The sequence below is a fragment of the Neoarius graeffei genome, chromosome 6 (assembly GCF_027579695.1).
Source record: "Neoarius graeffei isolate fNeoGra1 chromosome 6, fNeoGra1.pri, whole genome shotgun sequence".
Classification (NCBI taxonomy): domain Eukaryota; kingdom Metazoa; phylum Chordata; class Actinopteri; order Siluriformes; family Ariidae; genus Neoarius; species Neoarius graeffei.
Window position 1 is genome coordinate 98,373,862 of NC_083574.1, and position 21,940 is coordinate 98,395,801.

At 50.5% G+C, this 21,940-nt stretch overlaps 1 protein-coding gene across 6 annotated transcripts in view; it reads left to right on the top strand.

Annotated features, from left to right (window-relative positions):
- The window catches only part of myo5aa (myosin VAa), a 155,711-nt gene that overhangs the window by 101,072 nt on the left and 32,699 nt on the right, over positions 1 to 21,940 (top strand). For all 6 annotated transcript variants that reach the window (XM_060924221.1, XM_060924225.1, XM_060924220.1 and 3 more), the window contains 8 exons: positions 2,460 to 2,618; positions 4,257 to 4,354; positions 4,709 to 4,795; positions 4,884 to 4,992; positions 17,311 to 17,522; positions 17,616 to 17,772; positions 20,093 to 20,332; positions 21,639 to 21,887. In XM_060924221.1, coding sequence (XP_060780204.1) covers positions 2,460 to 2,618; positions 4,257 to 4,354; positions 4,709 to 4,795; positions 4,884 to 4,992; positions 17,311 to 17,522; positions 17,616 to 17,772; positions 20,093 to 20,332; positions 21,639 to 21,887 — 1,311 coding nt within the window. The remainder of the gene's footprint in view (positions 1 to 2,459; positions 2,619 to 4,256; positions 4,355 to 4,708; positions 4,796 to 4,883; positions 4,993 to 17,310; positions 17,523 to 17,615; positions 17,773 to 20,092; positions 20,333 to 21,638; positions 21,888 to 21,940) is intronic.

Genomic DNA, 21,940 nt, shown 5'->3' on the forward strand with positions numbered 1-21,940 from the left:
CAGTCTCTCACACTCTCCTATTCTCCCTCACACACGCTTATGTTCTCTCTCACACCACCTCATACACTTTTTACTCCGCTATCTTTCCTCATATATTCTCTCACTTCCTCACGCTCCCTCATACTCACACACGTTGCAAAAAACAGGATGGAAATAAACACTTCAGAGAAATAGAACTACGTTTCTGAGTAAACATTTGGGAAGTGTGAGGTCTTTATCCTCTGGCTTTATCAGAAACCCTGGAGTGTGTGTGTGTGTGTGTGTGTTCTGGTTGGATACGTGTCCTGTGAGGTTTCGTCTCTGTGCATGGTGCTGAGCTTGTTGTCTGGTGATGAAAGGGTCTGAGGGACCTGCAGCTTTATTTCCTCCGTCACTGCCCACAGTGCTGAAGCTTTCCTGCTCGCTGAATCGCTGCTAAACCGTTCGTCTGAAATCTGAGTGCATGAGCAGGTTCGCCTGAGCAAGGGAAGGATGGAATGTGTTCATTCGTGTCATCTCAGGAAAAAGTACGAGTATACATGTGTACATACAGTTCTGTGTAAAAGTCTGAGAACCATGTAAAGAAATGCTGCCGACCAAAAACAGCTTAAAAAAATAATGAAACTAAATTTTTCAATATTTAAAAAAATACTATAAACCGTAATCAGTGAGCCATAATAAATGAAACAGTCAGTATCTGGTGTGAGACGACACTTTGGTTTTAAAAAAAAAAAAAAGGGTCTGAGGTCCAGTGAGGTCAGTTTGATGCGGAAATGAGCTGTAGGTTTTCCTGAGCGTCTTCCAGAACCAGCCGCAGTTCTTCTGGACACTCTGACTGTCACACTCACTTCTTCATTTTACACCAAAACCCAGCAGCCTTCATTATGTTTTCTTTTTTAATCTGAAAAGTGCTCTCTTATGGAATATGCTGCTCAGATGCAAACTTTTTTTTTTTCCTGTAACATTTAATTCTGTACTGGAAAAAAAAACAGCGTTTGGACTCTAAAATGATTTTGTAATGTTTTGACTCGATAATGTAGACGTCGTAACCTAGAGCTCTATCACAAAGTTTGGATGGAAAAAAAGAGGGGGGTTAAACCAGTGCTGTAGTCGAGTCACTAAACCTCAAGTCTGAGTCCAGTCTCGAGTCCCCAGTGTTCAAGTCCAAGTCATTTAAAGAAAATTTCGAGTCGAGTCTGAGAACAAGACTCCACCCATATCATGTGACGGTGGCTGTCGCTGCCTTTATGTGAAAGCGTCTCTGCTGCTGTGTCGGACTAACGTTCCTGCTCGACTGCCCCATTTTACTTAACAGGCTACAGATAAAAAGCTTGTTCATCACTCAGCAAGCCCCGCCCACTATCAACAGGGCAAATAACATGAGAGAGGGTTAACACTAGCTAGTTCATCGCTCAGCAATTAAGCCCCGCCCGCTATCAACAGGGCAAATAACATGAGAGAGGGTTAACACTAGCTAGTTCATCGCTCAGCAAGCCCCGCCCACTATCAACAGGGCAATGAACATGAGAGAGGGTTAACACTAGCTAGTTCATCGCTCAGCAGTTAAGCCCCGCCCACTATCAACAGGGCAAATAACATGAGAGAGGGTTAACACTAGCTAGTTCATCGCTCAGCAATTAAGCCCCGCCCGCTATCAACAGGGCAAATAACATGAGAGAGGGTGAACCCTAGCTAGTTCATCGCTCAGCAAGCCCCGCCCACTATCAACAGGGCAATGAACATGAGAGAGGGTTAACACTAGCTAGGTCATCGCTCAGCAATTAAGCCCCGCCCACTATCATCAGGGCAATGAACATGAGAGAGGGTGAACACTAGCTAGTTCATTGCTCAGCAAGCCCCGCCCACTATCAACAGGGCAATGAACATAGCGTGTCACTTCCTTCTCTGGGTGGAGTCTTGCCAAACGATGATTGAAGTTCGAGGTTGTCCCCGTCGTCTCCTCGATAGTTCTTCTACATATGGGACACATAGCAGTGCATTTTCCCCACTGCACGAGAAGTCTGTATAAGCAAAGCGGACAATCCTAGCGGCGTTCTCTCCAGGCATTTTAGCGCCGTTAACGTTAGTTTGTTCCTGAACATGACGTATGAACAGGTGAATGTGCATTCTCTTGCACAAACTTAATGTAGATATAAATATCTTCTGCCAAATTATTATGGCATGTTACAAAAAATAAAGAAAAAAATCCGAGTCCTCGATCCAATTTACGAGTCCGAATGCAGTTACTGCACGAGTCCGAGTCAAGTCACGAGTTCTTAAATTTAGGGCATGAGTCGGACTCGAGTGCTACAAGCCTGGGTAAGACTTTTGCACAGGACTGTATCTGTAGATAAGTTTGTGTGTGTGTCAGTGTTGATGATCCTCCCTCTCAGTGATGCACTCAGACGTTTGGATGCGACTGTATTTACTGCAACACTGTACATCTTTATAACATCATTCAGTGTCGGTGTGTTTAACAGTTTGACCTGCTGGTGGAGCTCTTCCAGGATGAGGACAAAGTGACGAGTCCTCCAGGAAGTGGTCCTGCCCCCGGGGGGCGCACTCGCCTCAGCATCAAACCCAACAAGGGCAAACCGGACCAGGCCAGCAAGGAGCACAAGAAGACTGTGGGCCTGCAGGTGGGACACGTAGTAGTAATAATAATTTATTATTATTATTATTATTGTCTGAAATTAACAGTTTTATACAGCACTATAAAGATCCACAGTATTGTTTACTATACTTTTAATTTGTCATCATAAATAATTTATTCTCAATTTATTATATCTAATTAACATTTACAACAACATGAATGAATGAATGAATCGTTTATTGTCACTGTTACCAGTGAAATTGACCATCAACCTGTCCTTACAGAGGGGGAACAGGACAGGAAGACGGGGATAAAAGAAAAAGAAAAGAAAAAAAGGAAAGATGAGGAAAAAAGAACACCCCCCCCCCCACACACTATGCTCCTATCAGGAGTACAGTGTGGGAGCATTTAAAAACCTCCGCACAAGCACACAATAACACAAGTACACTTTAAAACATGGGACTTGAGGGGGGGGAAGGAGGGGGTAATCAGGGGTAGGGGGGAAGGGGTAGGAGGGGAGGAGGTAGAGGTAACCCAGCGCAAGCAAGCAGCCGTCCGCTCCTGCAGCCATGCAAACGGCGCTGGTCACGCACCCGCTTGTCACACTGGGGGTGAAAAACGGCGACCGCGGAAAATTGGGGAAGGAATGCAGCGAGAGTGTCTCCCAGCAGTGACCTTCTGGGGGAAATATTACCCCAGCAATGGCCTTGATCAAGGCCAGTGCTGTTCAGGGAGCCGAATGTCGATAAGATAGATTGTTTAGTCTTTCAAACAGATGCAGTCTTTACACGTCCACACCACTCATCCATATCTGTCCATTTCATCCATTCTGTTCAATTCAATTTCATTTGGTCTCCGAAATACGTGTTCCTTGCAAAGCTGAAAGCCGCTCCGAGATAACAACCATTTTGTGGTTAAAGTTCTGAATGTCCACAAGGCCGAGTGCCAACAGCTTTGTCCACCACCAATCATATCGGGCAGCTTTGTGGGGCTTTGAACAGCTGTCACCGTTGTCTGATTTCCTCGATATACCAGGGCAATGCCTAATCCAATCAGCAAAACTCCTGTAATCATGGTTCCGAATAGGTAGATATCTTCAATGTCCTCCACAGACGTTCTGGCAGGACAGGTGGGTTCCCCCAAACCCAGAAACTGTGTCAATTTCGTAGGAGACCAGTTTATCGAATCCATGCTTTTTTAGTTTAGAAATTCAATGCGGAGAGAGTCTCTCAAAAAAAAAAGTATAGGCAGACGAGACGAACAAAGAGCACAAGCAGGAAAAAAAAAGGAGAGGAGAGCAGAGATGCGACTGCCTTCCGTGAGAGCACGGAGGAAAAAAAATTACTAGAATTAAGTCACTAATTTATATAAACGTGAGTGATTTAACATGAATAAGTGAGCTTTATTTCATCACTTACATACTTAAAGGGTTTTCGTCAAAATAGATTTAATGTTTTGAATTCTATTTAAAAGGAACTTTATACTAATGAATGTGCCGATGTCTGTCTTGGTCTTGAAGAGACAACAATAGTTGATGTTGAATTAAATAATTAATTAATTTTTACTCCTGTTTCTGTTCAGGGGATTATCATCTCTTGTGTTTCATAATTTTTTAAAATAAGTTTGTCGATCAGTTTGTGATAAACAGGACGGCGTGTGTTTTATTATTTGTTGTCCGCTGCAGTTCCGGAACTCTCTCCAGCTGCTGATGGAGACGCTGAACGCCACGACGCCGCACTACGTCCGCTGCATCAAACCCAACGACCACAAATACGCCTTCACGTAAGCAGCTTTACCCCTTCACTCGCAGATGGGTCGGGAACAGAGCTCATGCTGGATGGGTCTTAATTTTCATAAATATAAATGATTTGGCGTCGTTTGGAAGATGTGTAGTTTTTGCTAACTATTAGACTGTGTACTATGGTCATTCTTTTTGTTTGTTTGTTTGTGTACTTACAAATTCTAGTTTTTGTTTGTATTTATCTATTAATTCTCCTCAAGTGATTTGTAAGCCATTAAAGAGCAAAAGTGTAGTCTTCCTAAATTAGTAAATGATTGTGATGTAATATTCATGAATTTATGATTGGGCACATTAATGATGGTTATTATGATGAAGATTAGTTTAAATAATTCCAGGTTTGACCCGAAGCGGGCGGTGCAGCAGCTGAGGGCGTGTGGAGTCCTCGAGACGATCCGCATCTCCGCCGCAGGATTTCCATCCAGGTGAAAAGAAAAATCAGCAACTTTTATTTAGAGACAAGAGCAGAAAATGAAGTAGATACAGATCTTTGTGTGTGTGTGTGTGTTACAGGTGGACCTATCAGGAGTTCTTCAGTCGTTATCGTGTGTTGATGAAACAGAAAGACGTCCTGGCTGATAAGAAAATGACCTGCAGGAACGTTCTGGAGAAACTGGTGCAGGTGAGAAACAGTTTGACTTCAGTTCAGTTTTCAGCTCACTGTAACTGTACAGTAACTGTCCATGGACTGTACGTCTATCACACACTGCCCCATACTCTCTCATACTCTGACACTCCATACTCTCGCACTCTGATGCTCCCCCATATTCTCTCTCATAAACTCTGACATTCCCCCATACTCACTCACACTCTGATAATCCCCCACACACTCTCTCGCACTCTGATACTCCCCCACACACACTCACTCTGATACTCCCCCACACACTCTCTCGCACTCTGATACTCCCCCACACTCTCTCTCGCACTCTGATACTCCCCCACACTCTCTCTCGCACTCTGATACTCCCCCACACTCTCTCTCGCACTCTGATACTCCCCCACACTCTCTCTCGCACTCTGATACTCCCCCACACTCTCTCTCGCACTCTGATACTCCCCCACACTCTCTCTCGCACTCTGATACTCCCCCACACTCTCTCTCGCACTCTGATACTCCCCCACACTCTCTCTCGCACTCTGATACTCCCCCACACTCTCTCTCGCACTCTGATACTCCCCCACACTCTCTCTCGCACTCTGATACTCCCCCACACTCTCTCTCGCACTCTGATACTCCCCCACACTCTCTCTCGCACTCTGATACTCCCCCACACTCTCTCTCGCACTCTGATACTCCCCCACACTCTCTCTCGCACTCTGATACTCCCCCACACTCTCTCTCGCACTCTGATACTCCCCCACACTCTCTCTCGCACTCTGATACTCCCCCACACTCTCTCTCGCACTCTGATACTCCCCCACACTCTCTCTCGCACTCTGATACTCCCCCACACTCTCTCTCGCACTCTGATACTCCCCCACACTCTCTCTCGCACTCTGATACTCCCCCACACTCTCTCTCGCACTCTGATACTCCCCCACACTCTCTCTCGCACTCTGATACTCCCCCACACTCTCTCTCGCACTCTGATACTCCCCCACACTCTCTCTCGCACTCTGATACTCCCCCACACTCTCTCTCGCACTCTGATACTCCCCCACACTCTCTCTCGCACTCTGATACTCCCCCACACTCTCTCTCGCACTCTGATACTCCCCCACACTCTCTCTCGCACTCTGATACTCCCCCACACTCTCTCTCGCACTCTGATACTCCCCCACACTCTCTCTCGCACTCTGATACTCCCCCACACTCTCTCTCGCACTCTGATACTCCCCCACACTCTCTCTCGCACTCTGATACTCCCCCACACTCTCTCTCGCACTCTGATACTCCCCCACACTCTCTCTCGCACTCTGATACTCCCCCACACTCTCTCTCGCACTCTGATACTCCCCCACACTCTCTCTCGCACTCTGATACTCCCCCACACTCTCTCTCGCACTCTGATACTCCCCCACACTCTCTCTCGCACTCTGATACTCCCCCACACTCTCTCTCGCACTCTGATACTCCCCCACACTCTCTCTCGCACTCTGATACTCCCCCACACTCTCTCTCGCACTCTGATACTCCCCCACACTCTCTCTCGCACTCTGATACTCCCCCACACTCTCTCTCGCACTCTGATACTCCCCCACACTCTCTCTCGCACTCTGATACTCCCCCACACTCTCTCTCGCACTCTGATACTCCCCCACACTCTCTCTCGCACTCTGATACTCCCCCACACTCTCTCTCGCACTCTGATACTCCCCCACACTCTCTCTCGCACTCTGATACTCCCCCACACTCTCTCTCGCACTCTGATACTCCCCCACACTCTCTCTCGCACTCTGATACTCCCCCACGCTCTCTCTCGCACTCTGATACTCCCCCACGCTCTCTCTCGCACTCTGATACTCCCCCACGCTCTCTCTCGCACTCTGATACTCCCCCACACTCTCTCTCGCACTCTGATACTCCCCCACGCACTCTCTCGCACTCTGATACTCCCCCACGCTCTCTCTCGCACTCTGATACTCTCTCTCGCACTCTGATACTCCCCCACGCTCTCTCTCGCACTCTGATACTCCCCCACGCTCTCTCTCGCACTCTGATACTCCCCCACACACTCTCTCGCACTCTGATACTCCCCCACACACTCTCTCGCACTCTGATACTCCCCCACACTCTCTCTCGCACTCTGATACTCCCCCACACTCTCTCTCGCACTCTGATACTCCCCCACACTCTCTCTCGCACTCTGATACTCCCCCACACTCTCTCTCGCACTCTGATACTCCCCCACACTCTCTCTCGCACTCTGATACTCCCCCACACTCTCTCTCGCACTCTGATACTCCCCCACACTCTCTCTCGCACTCTGATACTCCCCCACACTCTCTCTCGCACTCTGATACTCCCCCACACTCTCTCTCGCACTCTGATACTCCCCCACACTCTCTCTCGCACTCTGATACTCCCCCACACTCTCTCTCGCACTCTGATACTCCCCCACACTCTCTCTCGCACTCTGATACTCCCCCACACTCTCTCTCGCACTCTGATACTCCCCCACACTCTCTCTCGCACTCTGATACTCCCCCACGCTCTCTCTCGCACTCTGATACTCCCCCACGCTCTCTCTCGCACTCTGATACTCCCCCACGCTCTCTCTCGCACTCTGATACTCCCCCACACTCTCTCTCGCACTCTGATACTCCCCCACGCACTCTCTCGCACTCTGATACTCCCCCACGCTCTCTCTCGCACTCTGATACTCTCTCTCGCACTCTGATACTCCCCCACGCTCTCTCTCGCACTCTGATACTCCCCCACGCTCTCTCTCGCACTCTGATACTCCCCCACACACTCTCTCGCACTCTGATACTCCCCCACACACTCTCTCGCACTCTGATACTCCCCCACACTCTCTCTCGCACTCTGATACTCCCCCACACTCTCTCTCGCACTCTGATACTCCCCCACACTCTCTCTCGCACTCTGATACTCCCCCACACTCTCTCTCGCACTCTGATACTCCCCCACACTCTCTCTCGCACTCTGATACTCCCCCACACTCTCTCTCGCACTCTGATACTCCCCCACACTCTCTCTCGCACTCTGATACTCCCCCACACTCTCTCTCGCACTCTGATACTCCCCCACACTCTCTCTCGCACTCTGATACTCCCCCACACTCTCTCTCGCACTCTGATACTCCCCCACACTCTCTCTCGCACTCTGATACTCCCCCACACTCTCTCTCGCACTCTGATACTCCCCCACACTCTCTCTCGCACTCTGATACTCCCCCACACTCTCTCTCGCACTCTGATACTCCCCCACACTCTCTCTCGCACTCTGATACTCCCCCACGCTCTCTCTCGCACTCTGATACTCCCCCACGCTCTCTCTCGCACTCTGATACTCCCCCACGCTCTCTCTCGCACTCTGATACTCCCCCACGCTCTCTCTCGCACTCTGATACTCCCCCACGCTCTCTCTCGCACTCTGATACTCCCCCACACTCTCTCTCGCACTCTGATACTCCCCCACGCACTCTCTCGCACTCTGATACTCCCCCACGCTCTCTCTCGCACTCTGATACTCTCTCTCGCACTCTGATACTCCCCCACGCTCTCTCTCGCACTCTGATACTCCCCCACGCTCTCTCTCGCACTCTGATACTCCCCCACACACTCTCTCGCACTCTGATACTCCCCCACACACTCTCTCGCACTCTGATACTCCCCCACACTCTCTCTCGCACTCTGATACTCCCCCACACTCTCTCTCGCACTCTGATACTCCCCCACACTCTCTCTCGCACTCTGATACTCCCCCACACTCTCTCTCGCACTCTGATACTCCCCCACACTCTCTCTCGCACTCTGATACTCCCCCACACTCTCTCTCGCACTCTGATACTCCCCCACGCACTCTCTCGCACTCTGATACTCCCCCACGCTCTCTCTCGCACTCTGATACTCTCTCTCGCACTCTGATACTCCCCCACGCTCTCTCTCGCACTCTGATACTCCCCCACGCTCTCTCTCGCACTCTGATACTCCCCCACACACTCTCTCGCACTCTGATACTCCCCCACACACTCTCTCGCACTCTGATACTCCCCCACACTCTCTCTCGCACTCTGATACTCCCCCACACTCTCTCTCGCACTCTGATACTCCCCCACACTCTCTCTCGCACTCTGATACTCCCCCACACTCTCTCTCGCACTCTGATACTCCCCCACACTCTCTCTCGCACTCTGATACTCCCCCACACTCTCTCTCGCACTCTGATACTCCCCCACACTCTCTCTCGCACTCTGATACTCCCCCACACTCTCTCTCGCACTCTGATACTCCCCCACACTCTCTCTCGCACTCTGATACTCCCCCACACTCTCTCTCGCACTCTGATACTCCCCCACACTCTCTCTCGCACTCTGATACTCCCCCACACTCTCTCTCGCACTCTGATACTCCCCCACACTCTCTCTCGCACTCTGATACTCCCCCACACTCTCTCTCGCACTCTGATACTCCCCCACACTCTCTCTCGCACTCTGATACTCCCCCACACTCTCTCTCGCACTCTGATACTCCCCCACACTCTCTCTCGCACTCTGATACTCCCCCACACTCTCTCTCGCACTCTGATACTCCCCCACACTCTCTCTCGCACTCTGATACTCCCCCACACTCTCTCTCGCACTCTGATACTCCCCCACACTCTCTCTCGCACTCTGATACTCCCCCACACTCTCTCTCGCACTCTGATACTCCCCCACACTCTCTCTCGCACTCTGATACTCCCCCACACTCTCTCTCGCACTCTGATACTCCCCCACACTCTCTCTCGCACTCTGATACTCCCCCACACTCTCTCTCGCACTCTGATACTCCCCCACACTCTCTCTCGCACTCTGATACTCCCCCACACTCTCTCTCGCACTCTGATACTCCCCCACACTCTCTCTCGCACTCTGATACTCCCCCACACTCTCTCTCGCACTCTGATACTCCCCCACACTCTCTCTCGCACTCTGATACTCCCCCACACTCTCTCTCGCACTCTGATACTCCCCCACACTCTCTCTCGCACTCTGATACTCCCCCACACTCTCTCTCGCACTCTGATACTCCCCCACACTCTCTCTCGCACTCTGATACTCCCCCACACTCTCTCTCGCACTCTGATACTCCCCCACACTCTCTCTCGCACTCTGATACTCCCCCACACTCTCTCTCGCACTCTGATACTCCCCCACACTCTCTCTCGCACTCTGATACTCCCCCACACTCTCTCTCGCACTCTGATACTCCCCCACACTCTCTCTCGCACTCTGATACTCCCCCACACTCTCTCTCGCACTCTGATACTCCCCCACACTCTCTCTCGCACTCTGATACTCCCCCACACTCTCTCTCGCACTCTGATACTCCCCCACACTCTCTCTCGCACTCTGATACTCCCCCACACTCTCTCTCGCACTCTGATACTCCCCCACACTCTCTCTCGCACTCTGATACTCCCCCACACTCTCTCTCGCACTCTGATACTCCCCCACACTCTCTCTCGCACTCTGATACTCCCCCACACTCTCTCTCGCACTCTGATACTCCCCCACACTCTCTCTCGCACTCTGATACTCCCCCACACTCTCTCTCGCACTCTGATACTCCCCCACACTCTCTCTCGCACTCTGATACTCCCCCACACTCTCTCTCGCACTCTGATACTCCCCCACACTCTCTCTCGCACTCTGATACTCCCCCACACTCTCTCTCGCACTCTGATACTCCCCCACACTCTCTCTCGCACTCTGATACTCCCCCACACTCTCTCTCGCACTCTGATACTCCCCCACACTCTCTCTCGCACTCTGATACTCCCCCACACTCTCTCTCGCACTCTGATACTCCCCCACACTCTCTCTCGCACTCTGATACTCCCCCACACTCTCTCTCGCACTCTGATACTCCCCCACACTCTCTCTCGCACTCTGATACTCCCCCACACTCTCTCTCGCACTCTGATACTCCCCCACACTCTCTCTCGCACTCTGATACTCCCCCACACTCTCTCTCGCACTCTGATACTCCCCCACACTCTCTCTCGCACTCTGATACTCCCCCACACTCTCTCTCGCACTCTGATACTCCCCCACACTCTCTCTCGCACTCTGATACTCCCCCACGCTCTCTCTCGCACTCTGATACTCCCCCACGCTCTCTCTCGCACTCTGATACTCCCCCACGCTCTCTCTCGCACTCTGATACTCCCCCACGCTCTCTCTCGCACTCTGATACTCCCCCACGCACTCTCTCGCACTCTGATACTCCCCCACGCTCTCTCTCGCACTCTGATACTCTCTCTCGCACTCTGATACTCCCCCACGCTCTCTCTCGCACTCTGATACTCCCCCACACACTCTCTCGCACTCTGATACTCCCCCACACACTCTCTCGCACTCTGATACTCCCCCACACTCTCTCTCGCACTCTGATACTCCCCCACACTCTCTCTCGCACTCTGATACTCCCCCACACTCTCTCTCGCACTCTGATACTCCCCCACACTCTCTCTCGCACTCTGATACTCCCCCACACTCTCTCTCGCACTCTGATACTCCCCCACACTCTCTCTCGCACTCTGATACTCCCCCACGCTCTCTCTCGCACTCTGATACTCCCCCACGCTCTCTCTCGCACTCTGATACTCCCCCACGCTCTCTCTCGCACTCTGATACTCCCCCACGCACTCTCTCGCACTCTGATACTCCCCCACGCTCTCTCTCGCACTCTGATACTCTCTCTCGCACTCTGATACTCCCCCACGCTCTCTCTCGCACTCTGATACTCCCCCACACACTCTCTCGCACTCTGATACTCCCCCACACACTCTCTCGCACTCTGATACTCCCCCACACTCTCTCTCGCACTCTGATACTCCCCCACACTCTCTCTCGCACTCTGATACTCCCCCACACTCTCTCTCGCACTCTGATACTCCCCCACACTCTCTCTCGCACTCTGATACTCCCCCACACTCTCTCTCGCACTCTGATACTCCCCCACACTCTCTCTCGCACTCTGATACTCCCCCACGCTCTCTCTCGCACTCTGATACTCCCCCACGCTCTCTCTCGCACTCTGATACTCCCCCACGCTCTCTCTCGCACTCTGATACTCCCCCACGCACTCTCTCGCACTCTGATACTCCCCCACGCACTCTCTCGCACTCTGATACTCCCCCACGCACTCTCTCGCACTCTGATACTCCCCCACGCTCTCTCTCGCACTCTGATACTCTCTCTCGCACTCTGATACTCCCCCACGCTCTCTCTCGCACTCTGATACTCCCCCACGCTCTCTCTCGCACTCTGATACTCCCCCACACACTCTCTCGCACTCTGATACTCCCCCACACACTCTCTCGCACTCTGATACTCCCCCACACACTCTCTCGCACTCTGATACTCCCCCACACTCTCTCTCGCACTCTGATACTCCCCCACACTCTCTCTCGCACTCTGATACTCCCCCACACTCTCTCTCGCACTCTGATACTCCCCCACACTCTCTCTCGCACTCTGATACTCCCCCACACTCTCTCTCGCACTCTGATACTCCCCCACACTCTCTCTCGCACTCTGATACTCCCCCACACTCTCTCTCGCACTCTGATACTCCCCCACACTCTCTCTCGCACTCTGATACTCCCCCACACTCTCTCTCGCACTCTGATACTCCCCCACACTCTCTCTCGCACTCTGATACTCCCCCACACTCTCTCTCGCACTCTGATACTCCCCCACACTCTCTCTCGCACTCTGATACTCCCCCACGCTCTCTCTCGCACTCTGATACTCCCCCACGCTCTCTCTCGCACTCTGATACTCCCCCACACTCTCTCTCGCACTCTGATACTCCCCCACACTCTCTCTCGCACTCTGATACTCCCCCACGCTCTCTCTCGCACTCTGATACTCCCCCACGCTCTCTCTCGCACTCTGATACTCCCCCACGCTCTCTCTCGCACTCTGATACTCCCCCACGCACTCTCTCGCACTCTGATACTCCCCCACGCACTCTCTCGCACTCTGATACTCCCCCACGCACTCTCTCGCACTCTGATACTCCCCCACGCTCTCTCTCGCACTCTGATACTCTCTCTCGCACTCTGATACTCCCCCACGCTCTCTCTCGCACTCTGATACTCCCCCACGCTCTCTCTCGCACTCTGATACTCCCCCACACACTCTCTCGCACTCTGATACTCCCCCACACACTCTCTCGCACTCTGATACTCCCCCACACACTCTCTCGCACTCTGATACTCCCCCACACTCTCTCTCGCACTCTGATACTCCCCCACACTCTCTCTCGCACTCTGATACTCCCCCACACTCTCTCTCGCACTCTGATACTCCCCCACACTCTCTCTCGCACTCTGATACTCCCCCACACTCTCTCTCGCACTCTGATACTCCCCCACACTCTCTCTCGCACTCTGATACTCCCCCACACTCTCTCTCGCACTCTGATACTCCCCCACACTCTCTCTCGCACTCTGATACTCCCCCACACTCTCTCTCGCACTCTGATACTCCCCCACACTCTCTCTCGCACTCTGATACTCCCCCACGCACTCTCTCGCACTCTGATACTCCCCCACGCTCTCTCTCGCACTCTGATACTCTCTCTCGCACTCTGATACTCCCCCACACTCTCTCTCGCACTCTGATACTCCCCCACACTCTCTCTCGCACTCTGATACTCCCCCACACTCTCTCTCGCACTCTGATACTCCCCCACACTCTCTCTCGCACTCTGATACTCCCCCACACTCTCTCTCGCACTCTGATACTCCCCCACGCTCTCTCTCGCACTCTGATACTCCCCCACGCTCTCTCTCGCACTCTGATACTCCCCCACGCTCTCTCTCGCACTCTGATACTCCCCCACGCTCTCTCTCGCACTCTGATACTCCCCCACGCTCTCTCTCGCACTCTGATACTCCCCCACGCTCTCTCTCGCACTCTGATACTCCCCCACGCTCTCTCTCGCACTCTGATACTCCCCCACGCTCTCTCTCGCACTCTGATACTCCCCCACGCTCTCTCTCGCACTCTGATACTCCCCCACGCTCTCTCTCGCACTCTGATACTCCCCCACGCTCTCTCTCGCACTCTGATACTCCCCCACGCTCTCTCTCGCACTCTGATACTCCCCCACGCTCTCTCTCGCACTCTGATACTCCCCCACGCACTCTCTCGCACTCTGATACTCCCCCACGCACTCTCTCGCACTCTGATACTCCCCCACGCACTCTCTCGCACTCTGATACTCCCCCACGCTCTCTCTCGCACTCTGATACTCTCTCTCGCACTCTGATACTCCCCCACGCTCTCTCTCGCACTCTGATACTCCCCCACGCTCTCTCTCGCACTCTGATACTCCCCCACACACTCTCTCGCACTCTGATACTCCCCCACACACTCTCTCGCACTCTGATACTCCCCCACGCTCTCTCTCGCACTCTGATACTCCCCCACGCTCTCTCTCGCACTCTGATACTCCCCCACGCTCTCTCTCGCACTCTGATACTCCCCCACGCTCTCTCTCGCACTCTGATACTCCCCCACGCACTCTCTCGCACTCTGATACTCCCCCACGCACTCTCTCGCACTCTGATACTCCCCCACGCACTCTCTCGCACTCTGATACTCCCCCACGCTCTCTCTCGCACTCTGATACTCCCCCACGCTCTCTCTCGCACTCTGATACTCCCCCACACTCTCTCTCGCACTCTGATACTCCCCCACACTCTCTCTCGCACTCTGATACTCCCCCACACTCTCTCTCGCACTCTGATACTCCCCCACACTCTCTCTCGCACTCTGATACTCCCCCACACTCTCTCTCGCACTCTGATACTCCCCCACGCTCTCTCTCGCACTCTGATACTCCCCCACGCTCTCTCTCGCACTCTGATACTCTCTCTCGCACTCTGATACTCCCCCACGCTCTCTCTCGCACTCTGATACTCCCCCACGCTCTCTCTCGCACTCTGATACTCCCCCACACACTCTCTCGCACTCTGATACTCCCCCACACTCTCTCTCGCACTCTGATACTCCCCCACGCTCTCTCTCGCACTCTGATACTCCCCCACGCTCTCTCTCGCACTCTGATACTCTCTCTCGCACTCTGATACTCCCCCACGCTCTCTCTCGCACTCTGATACTCCCCCACGCTCTCTCTCGCACTCTGATACTCCCCCACGCTCTCTCTCGCACTCTGATACTCCCCCACACACTCTCTCATACTCTGGTACTCCCCCACGCACTCTCTCGCACTCTGATACTCCCCCACGCACTCTCTCGCACTCTGATACTCCCCCACGCTCTCTCTCGCACTCTGATACTCCCCCACACTCTCTCGCACTCTGATACTCCCCCACACACTCTCTCATACTCTGATACTCCCCCACACTCTCTCGCACTCTGATACTCCCCCACACACTCTCTCATACTCTGGTACTCCCCCACGCACTCTCTCGCACTCTGATACTCCCCCACGCACACTCTCGCACTCTGATACTCCCCCACACTCTCTCGCACTCTGATACTCCCCCACACACTCTCTCATACTCTGGTACTCCCCCACGCACTCTCTCGCACTCTGATACTCCCCCACGCACTCTCTCGCACTCTGATACTCCCCCACGCTCTCTCTTGCACTCTGATACTCTCTCTCGCACTCTGATACTCCCCCACACGCTCTCTCGCACTCCGATACTCCCCCACACGCTCTCTCGCACTCCGATACTCCCCCACACGCTCTCTCGCACTCCGATACTCCCCCACACGCTCTCTCGCACTCCGATACTCCCCCACACTCTCTCTCGCACTCCGATACTCCCCCACACTCTCTCTCGCACTCCGATACTCCCCCACACGCTCTCTCGCACTCCGATACTCCCCCACACGCTCTCTCGCACTCCGATACTCCCCCACACTCTCTCTCGCAGTCCGATACTCCCCCACACTCTCTCTCGCACTCCGATACTCCCCCACACTCACTCTCGCACTCCGATACTCCCCCACACGCTCTCTCGCACTCCGATACTCCCCCACACGCACTCCGATACTCCCCCACACGCACTCCGATACTCCCCCACACGCACTCCGATACTCGCACTCCGATACTCCCCCACACGCTCTCCGATACTCGCACTCCAATACTCCCCCACTCGCACTCCGGTACTCCCCCACTCGCACTCTGATACTCCCTCTCATACACTCTGATACTCCCTCATACAAGCACATACTCTGCGATGCTCCCTATACTCTCTCTCATCCTCTGCGATACTCCCCCGTACACACTCTCATCCTCTGCGATACTCCCCCGTGCTCTCTCTCATCCTCTGCGATACTCCCCCGTACTCTCTCTCATCCTCTGCGATACTCCCCCGTACTCTCTCATACATTCACATACTCTGTGATGCTCCCCCATAGTCTCTCTCACACTCCCTGATACTCCCCCATCCACTGTCATACATCCATATAGTCTATGATACTCCCCCATGCTCTCTCTCATACTCTGACACTCCCCATACTCACGCTCATACTCTGTGATATTTCCCCATTCTCTCTCATATACTCTCTGATACTCCCCCATACTCTCTCATACATCCACATACTCTGTAATACTCCCCCATACTCACTCTCCCATCCTCTTTGATACTCTCCCATGCTCTCTCATACATCGACATGCTCTGTAATACTCCCCCATACTCACTCTCTCATCCTCTTTGATACTCTCCCATGCTCTCTCTTACATCGACATGTTCTGTGATGCTCCTCCATACGCTCTCTCACACTCTCTGACACTCCCCTATCCTCTCTGATACTCCCACATACTCTCGGTTCACTCTCGCACTCTCTGATACTTCCCTATACTCACTCTCATCCTCTCCCCCCTGTATGTTCTCATACCTCCTCATACTTCCCAATACTCCCTCATACTCTTTCATACTTCCTCATCCTCTCATAATTTCTTATTTCTTCCTACATGTTGATTACCCCATACTCAGTCATGCTCCCTCATACTCCATTTTACTTCCTCACTACCTCACCCCATATGCGATCACTCATTCTCTCTGACACTCAGATTCTGTTTTACTCTCTGAAACTTCATCATGCTCTCTCATATTCTCATACTTCCTTATATTTCTTCAGACTTTGTAATACTCCCTCATACGTTTTCACACTCTGATACTCCCCTTATACTTCCTCCTGCTCATACTCTTTCATACATTATGAACTTTCACATCTCTGCATCATCTTGTCAAGATAATCGTCACGTTTCCCTTCTCCAGGATCAGGATAAGTACCAGTTTGGGAAGACGAAGATTTTTTTCCGAGCAGGTCAGGTGGCGTATCTGGAAAAACTCCGGGCCGATAAACTGCGAGCCGCCTGCATCCGCATCCAGAAAACGATCCGTTGCTGGCTGGAGCGCAAGAAGTACCTGCGCATGAAACAAGCCGCCATCGTCATCCAGAGATACGTCCGAGGATACCAGGCCCGATGGTGAGGAACACGAACACTCTGTAGATGATCAGATAGATGGATAAACGGAAAGTAGGATAAGCTAAAAGTTGTAAATATTCTTGTCGTTTTCAGCCTGGCGATGTTTCTGCGCCGCACCCGAGCCGCCATCATCGTCCAGAAGTACCAGCGCATGTACGTACAGAGAACCAGCTACAGGCGCAAACGCAACGCCGCCCTCGCCATGCAGTGTATCCTCCGGGCGTACATGGCCCGACAGCAGTACAAAGCGGTACACACACGGTCACGCATCCAAACTGTTTCACACACACATGAAGAACCCATAGTGTGTTTGTTCCTGTGTTGCAGTTTTTCTCTTTTTAGGAACCATCCCAAAAAAACACCTCGAGGATGTATTTAATTATTAGCAGCGTGTTTCAGTGGTCATCAGAAAAATGCAAGAAAAAAGATTTTATTTTTGGTTATCAGATTATTATTAATAATAATTATTATTAAGCACTGTATAATATTTATTTTTAAATCCAAAGGCTAATGTATACATGGACGTATATATTTGTATATATTTATTATTTGGCTCATAATTTGCTTTAGAGTTATATAAAGAGGACAAAAGGGTCAGAATTTGAAAATCAAAATAAAAAAACTTTTATGTATGTTACTGTTAATGATAATGTTAATGTTACACACCTATAGTTTCAATAAAACACACACTGAAGATAACTAACCTTGTAGTTTTTATTTATTTCATGAACTAATGTACAGCTGTATCGCACAACTAATAATAATTTAACAATTTTAACAATAATTTAACACTTACTCAGGTGTATGTGCATCAGCTAATTTCCTTATAAAATAACACAAATTGTACCCTGACTCCTGTTATTTTTTGCTTTTGAATGAAATTAAATGTTTCTACATTTTAAAATACTATAAATGGTAATAAATGAAACAAAGTCGATATTTGGTGCGATGATTCTTTGCTTTAAAATAACAACAATGACAAAAAAATTTTAAAAATGCGTCTCCGGTCCAGTGAGGGCAGTTTTATAAGGAAATGAGCTGCAGGTTTTACTGAGTGTCTTATACCCCTTTTCCACCAAAGCAGTTCCAGGGCTGGTTCGGGGCCAGTGCTTAGTTTAGAACCGGGTTTTCTGTTTCCACTGACAAAGAACTGGCTCTGGGGCCAGAAAAACCGGTTCCAGGCTAGCACCAAAACTCTGCTGGGCCAGAGGAAAGAACCGCTTACGTCAGTGGGGGGGGCGGAGTTGTTAAGACCAACAACAATAGCAAGACCGCGGACGGTCGCCATTTTTAAGCGACGAGAAGCCGCAGCTGTACAAACGCGAAGTCTTTTATTATTGTTGTTGTTGTTGTTGTTGCTTCGATATTCGCGCCAAGGTTTATGCAAACGCAGCGATGTAACTGACGTATACAGCGACGTAATGACGTGGCTTCCCTTAGCACCGTGAGCTATGGAAAAGCAAACTGGTTCTCAGCTGGCTCGCAAGTTGAACGAGTTGTGAACCAGCACCAGCACTGGCCCCGAACCAGCCCTGGAACTGATTTGGTGGAAAAGGGGTACTTGCGAGCCAGCTGAGAACCAGTTTGCTTTTCCATAGCTCGGGGTGCTAAGGGGAGCCATGTCATTACATCACTGTATACGTCAGTTACGTCGCTGCGTTTGCATAAACCTTGGCGCGAACATCGACGCAACAACAACACGGAGAAGACGAAGCAGCAACAACAACAAGAATAATGGATGACTTCGCATTTGTACAGCTGCTGCTTCTGGCTTTACGGTGCTTCATTGGGATCAGAAAACAGCAGATCCAATATGTTTGTGTTGATCGACAGGTTTTGAGTGGACCATATCGCTAGGAGACAGGTTGTCTCCTCCACAGACCACTGCTGCTTTACTGCATCCATGATATCTCGTCGCTTAAAAATGGCGACCTTTCGCGGTCTTGCTATTGTTTTTGGTCTTAACAACTCCGCCCCCCCCGCTGACGTAAGTGGTTCAGCAAAGAGCTGGTGCTAGCCTGGAACCGGTTTTTCTGGCCCCAGAGCCAGTTCTTTGTCAGTGGAAACAGAAAACCCGGTTCCAAACTAAGCACTGGCCCCGAACCAGCCCTGGAACTGCTTTGGTGGAAAAGGGGCATTACAGAACCAGACTCGGTTCTTCTGGACACTTTGACTGTCACACTCTTCTTCATTTTGCAGCAAATCCCAGCAGCCGTCATTCTGCTTTCTATCATAAGCTTAAAATAACCGGAATGTAACTTGTGCTGATGGATCAGGGTAAGTGTTGATTATACAGAAGGTCATGTGATCGGAGAGTGCGAGACGTTCTAGCACTTCCTCTGACAGACAACAGCAGCTGCTTTCCTGAGCGTCTCCTCTGCACTCGTCTCTGTAACGCCGTGATTTTATTCAGATCAAAGTTCAGTAGTTAACTCTCGGAAAAAGCACGAAGGAATAATGTGTAACCTGTGCAAGATAAAACGACAAAAGGTTTGAAGTCAAATTGACTGTTTTGTGGTGTTAAGTGCCAAGTTATGCAAATTATTTATTGTTTGTTTGTGTGTGTCCAGCTGCTGCGTGAGCATAAAGCCATCATCATCCAGAAGATGGTGCGCGGCTGGTTGGCGCGTCAGTGGTATAAGCGCTCTCTGGAGGCGGTGGTTTACCTGCAGTGCTGCGTGCGGCGCATGAGGGCCAAGCGCGAGCTCAAGAAGCTGAAGATCGAAGCCCGCTCTGTCGAACACTACAAAAAACTCAACATCGGCATGGAGAACAAGATCATGCAGCTGCAGCGCAGAATCGACGAGCAGGTAACGCACACCTCCAGTACAGGAGGGTGACGTCATTTTACCAGCCGTGCAGTCAGGAGTCACTTTTTAGGCTGGGTTTGTTGTTTTATTTATTTTTTTACTTCCTGTAACAAACTTGCGGTCTGAAACCCACATGGCCGATATTTCCGCTGTAGAGCCGCTGCTTTAAAGTGTTTAATCATGTCTGTGCTCTTACTGATTAACTCAGCCTTAATTCAGACTTAATTACAGACTGGTCTTAATCCAAACCTCATTCTCAATCAACCTCAATCCTGAATTTATTCTCAATAAGCTTTTTAATTCAGACATAGTTCTAGACCAGTTTTAATCTAGACGTAATTCTGAAACAAACTCTATTCAAAATCAAATTTCAGCCAGACTTAATTCTAGACCAGTTTTAATTTAGATCTAAATCAGTTTTAATCTCGATTTAAATCTAGACCAGTCTTTATCAGTCTTAATCTAGACCTCATTCTCAATCAAACTTGTTCCAGACTTGATTCTAGATCAATTTTAATCTAGACCTAATTCTAAATCAATCTTAATCCAGTTCTAATTCTAGACCAGTCTTAATCTAGACCTAATTCCAATCAAACTTGTTCCAGACTTAATTCTAGGCCAGTTTTAATCTAGACCTAAATCTAAATCACTCTTAATCTAGCCTTAGATCTAGACCAGTCTTAAACTAGACTTAATTCTAGATCAGTCTTAACTGAAACTTTATTCTTGACCGGTCTTAATCCAGACCTTAACTTTAGACCAGCCTTAATTCTAGACAAGTCTTAATCTAAATCAGTCTTAGTCTAGACTTAATTCTAGACCAGTCTTAACTGAGACTTAATTACTGATCAGTCTTAATCTAGACACAAGTCTAAATTATTTTGAAACCAGACTTAATACTGGATCAGTCTTAATCTAGACCTCATTCTCAATCAATGTCAATCCTGAATTTATTCTAAATCAGTTTTAATTCTGGCTTAATTCTAGACCAGTCTTTGTCTTGATTTAATTGTACACGAGCCTTAATCCCGACCTAATTCTAAATCAATTTCAATCCTAGACCAGTCTTATTCTAGGTTTAATTCTAGATCAGCTTTAATCAAGACCTAATTCTAGTCTTAATCCCAACCATTTACTAATTCATTTAAAACTCAGACCTAACTCTTATCCAGACAAAACTCTAAATCCAGCCTTAATCTGAATCTAATTTGAACCAAACCCGGATCTTTTTATTTATTCAGAATTATGTCTACCTCTGTAGAACACAGTTTTAGCATGTGGATGTTCTGCATGTTCCTTGCTGTAGAATAAGGAGAACCGGGTTCTGGGTGAGCGTCTAAACGGTTTGGAGAGCGCCCACACCACCGAGAGCGAGCGCCTGCGCAGGGAGCTGACTCGTTTACGTGGCGTGGAGGAGGAGGCGAGGAACAGCGCTAACCGAGTGACCACGCTGCAGGAGGAGCTGGAGAAACTGCGCAAAGAGCTGCAGAACACACGGAAGGAGAAGAAGGCCATCGAGGACTGGGCACAGACCTACCAGGACGAGATGGAGCAGGTACGTGTGTGTTTTGGTGTACATAGTAATACACCATCGTACATCTATTTATT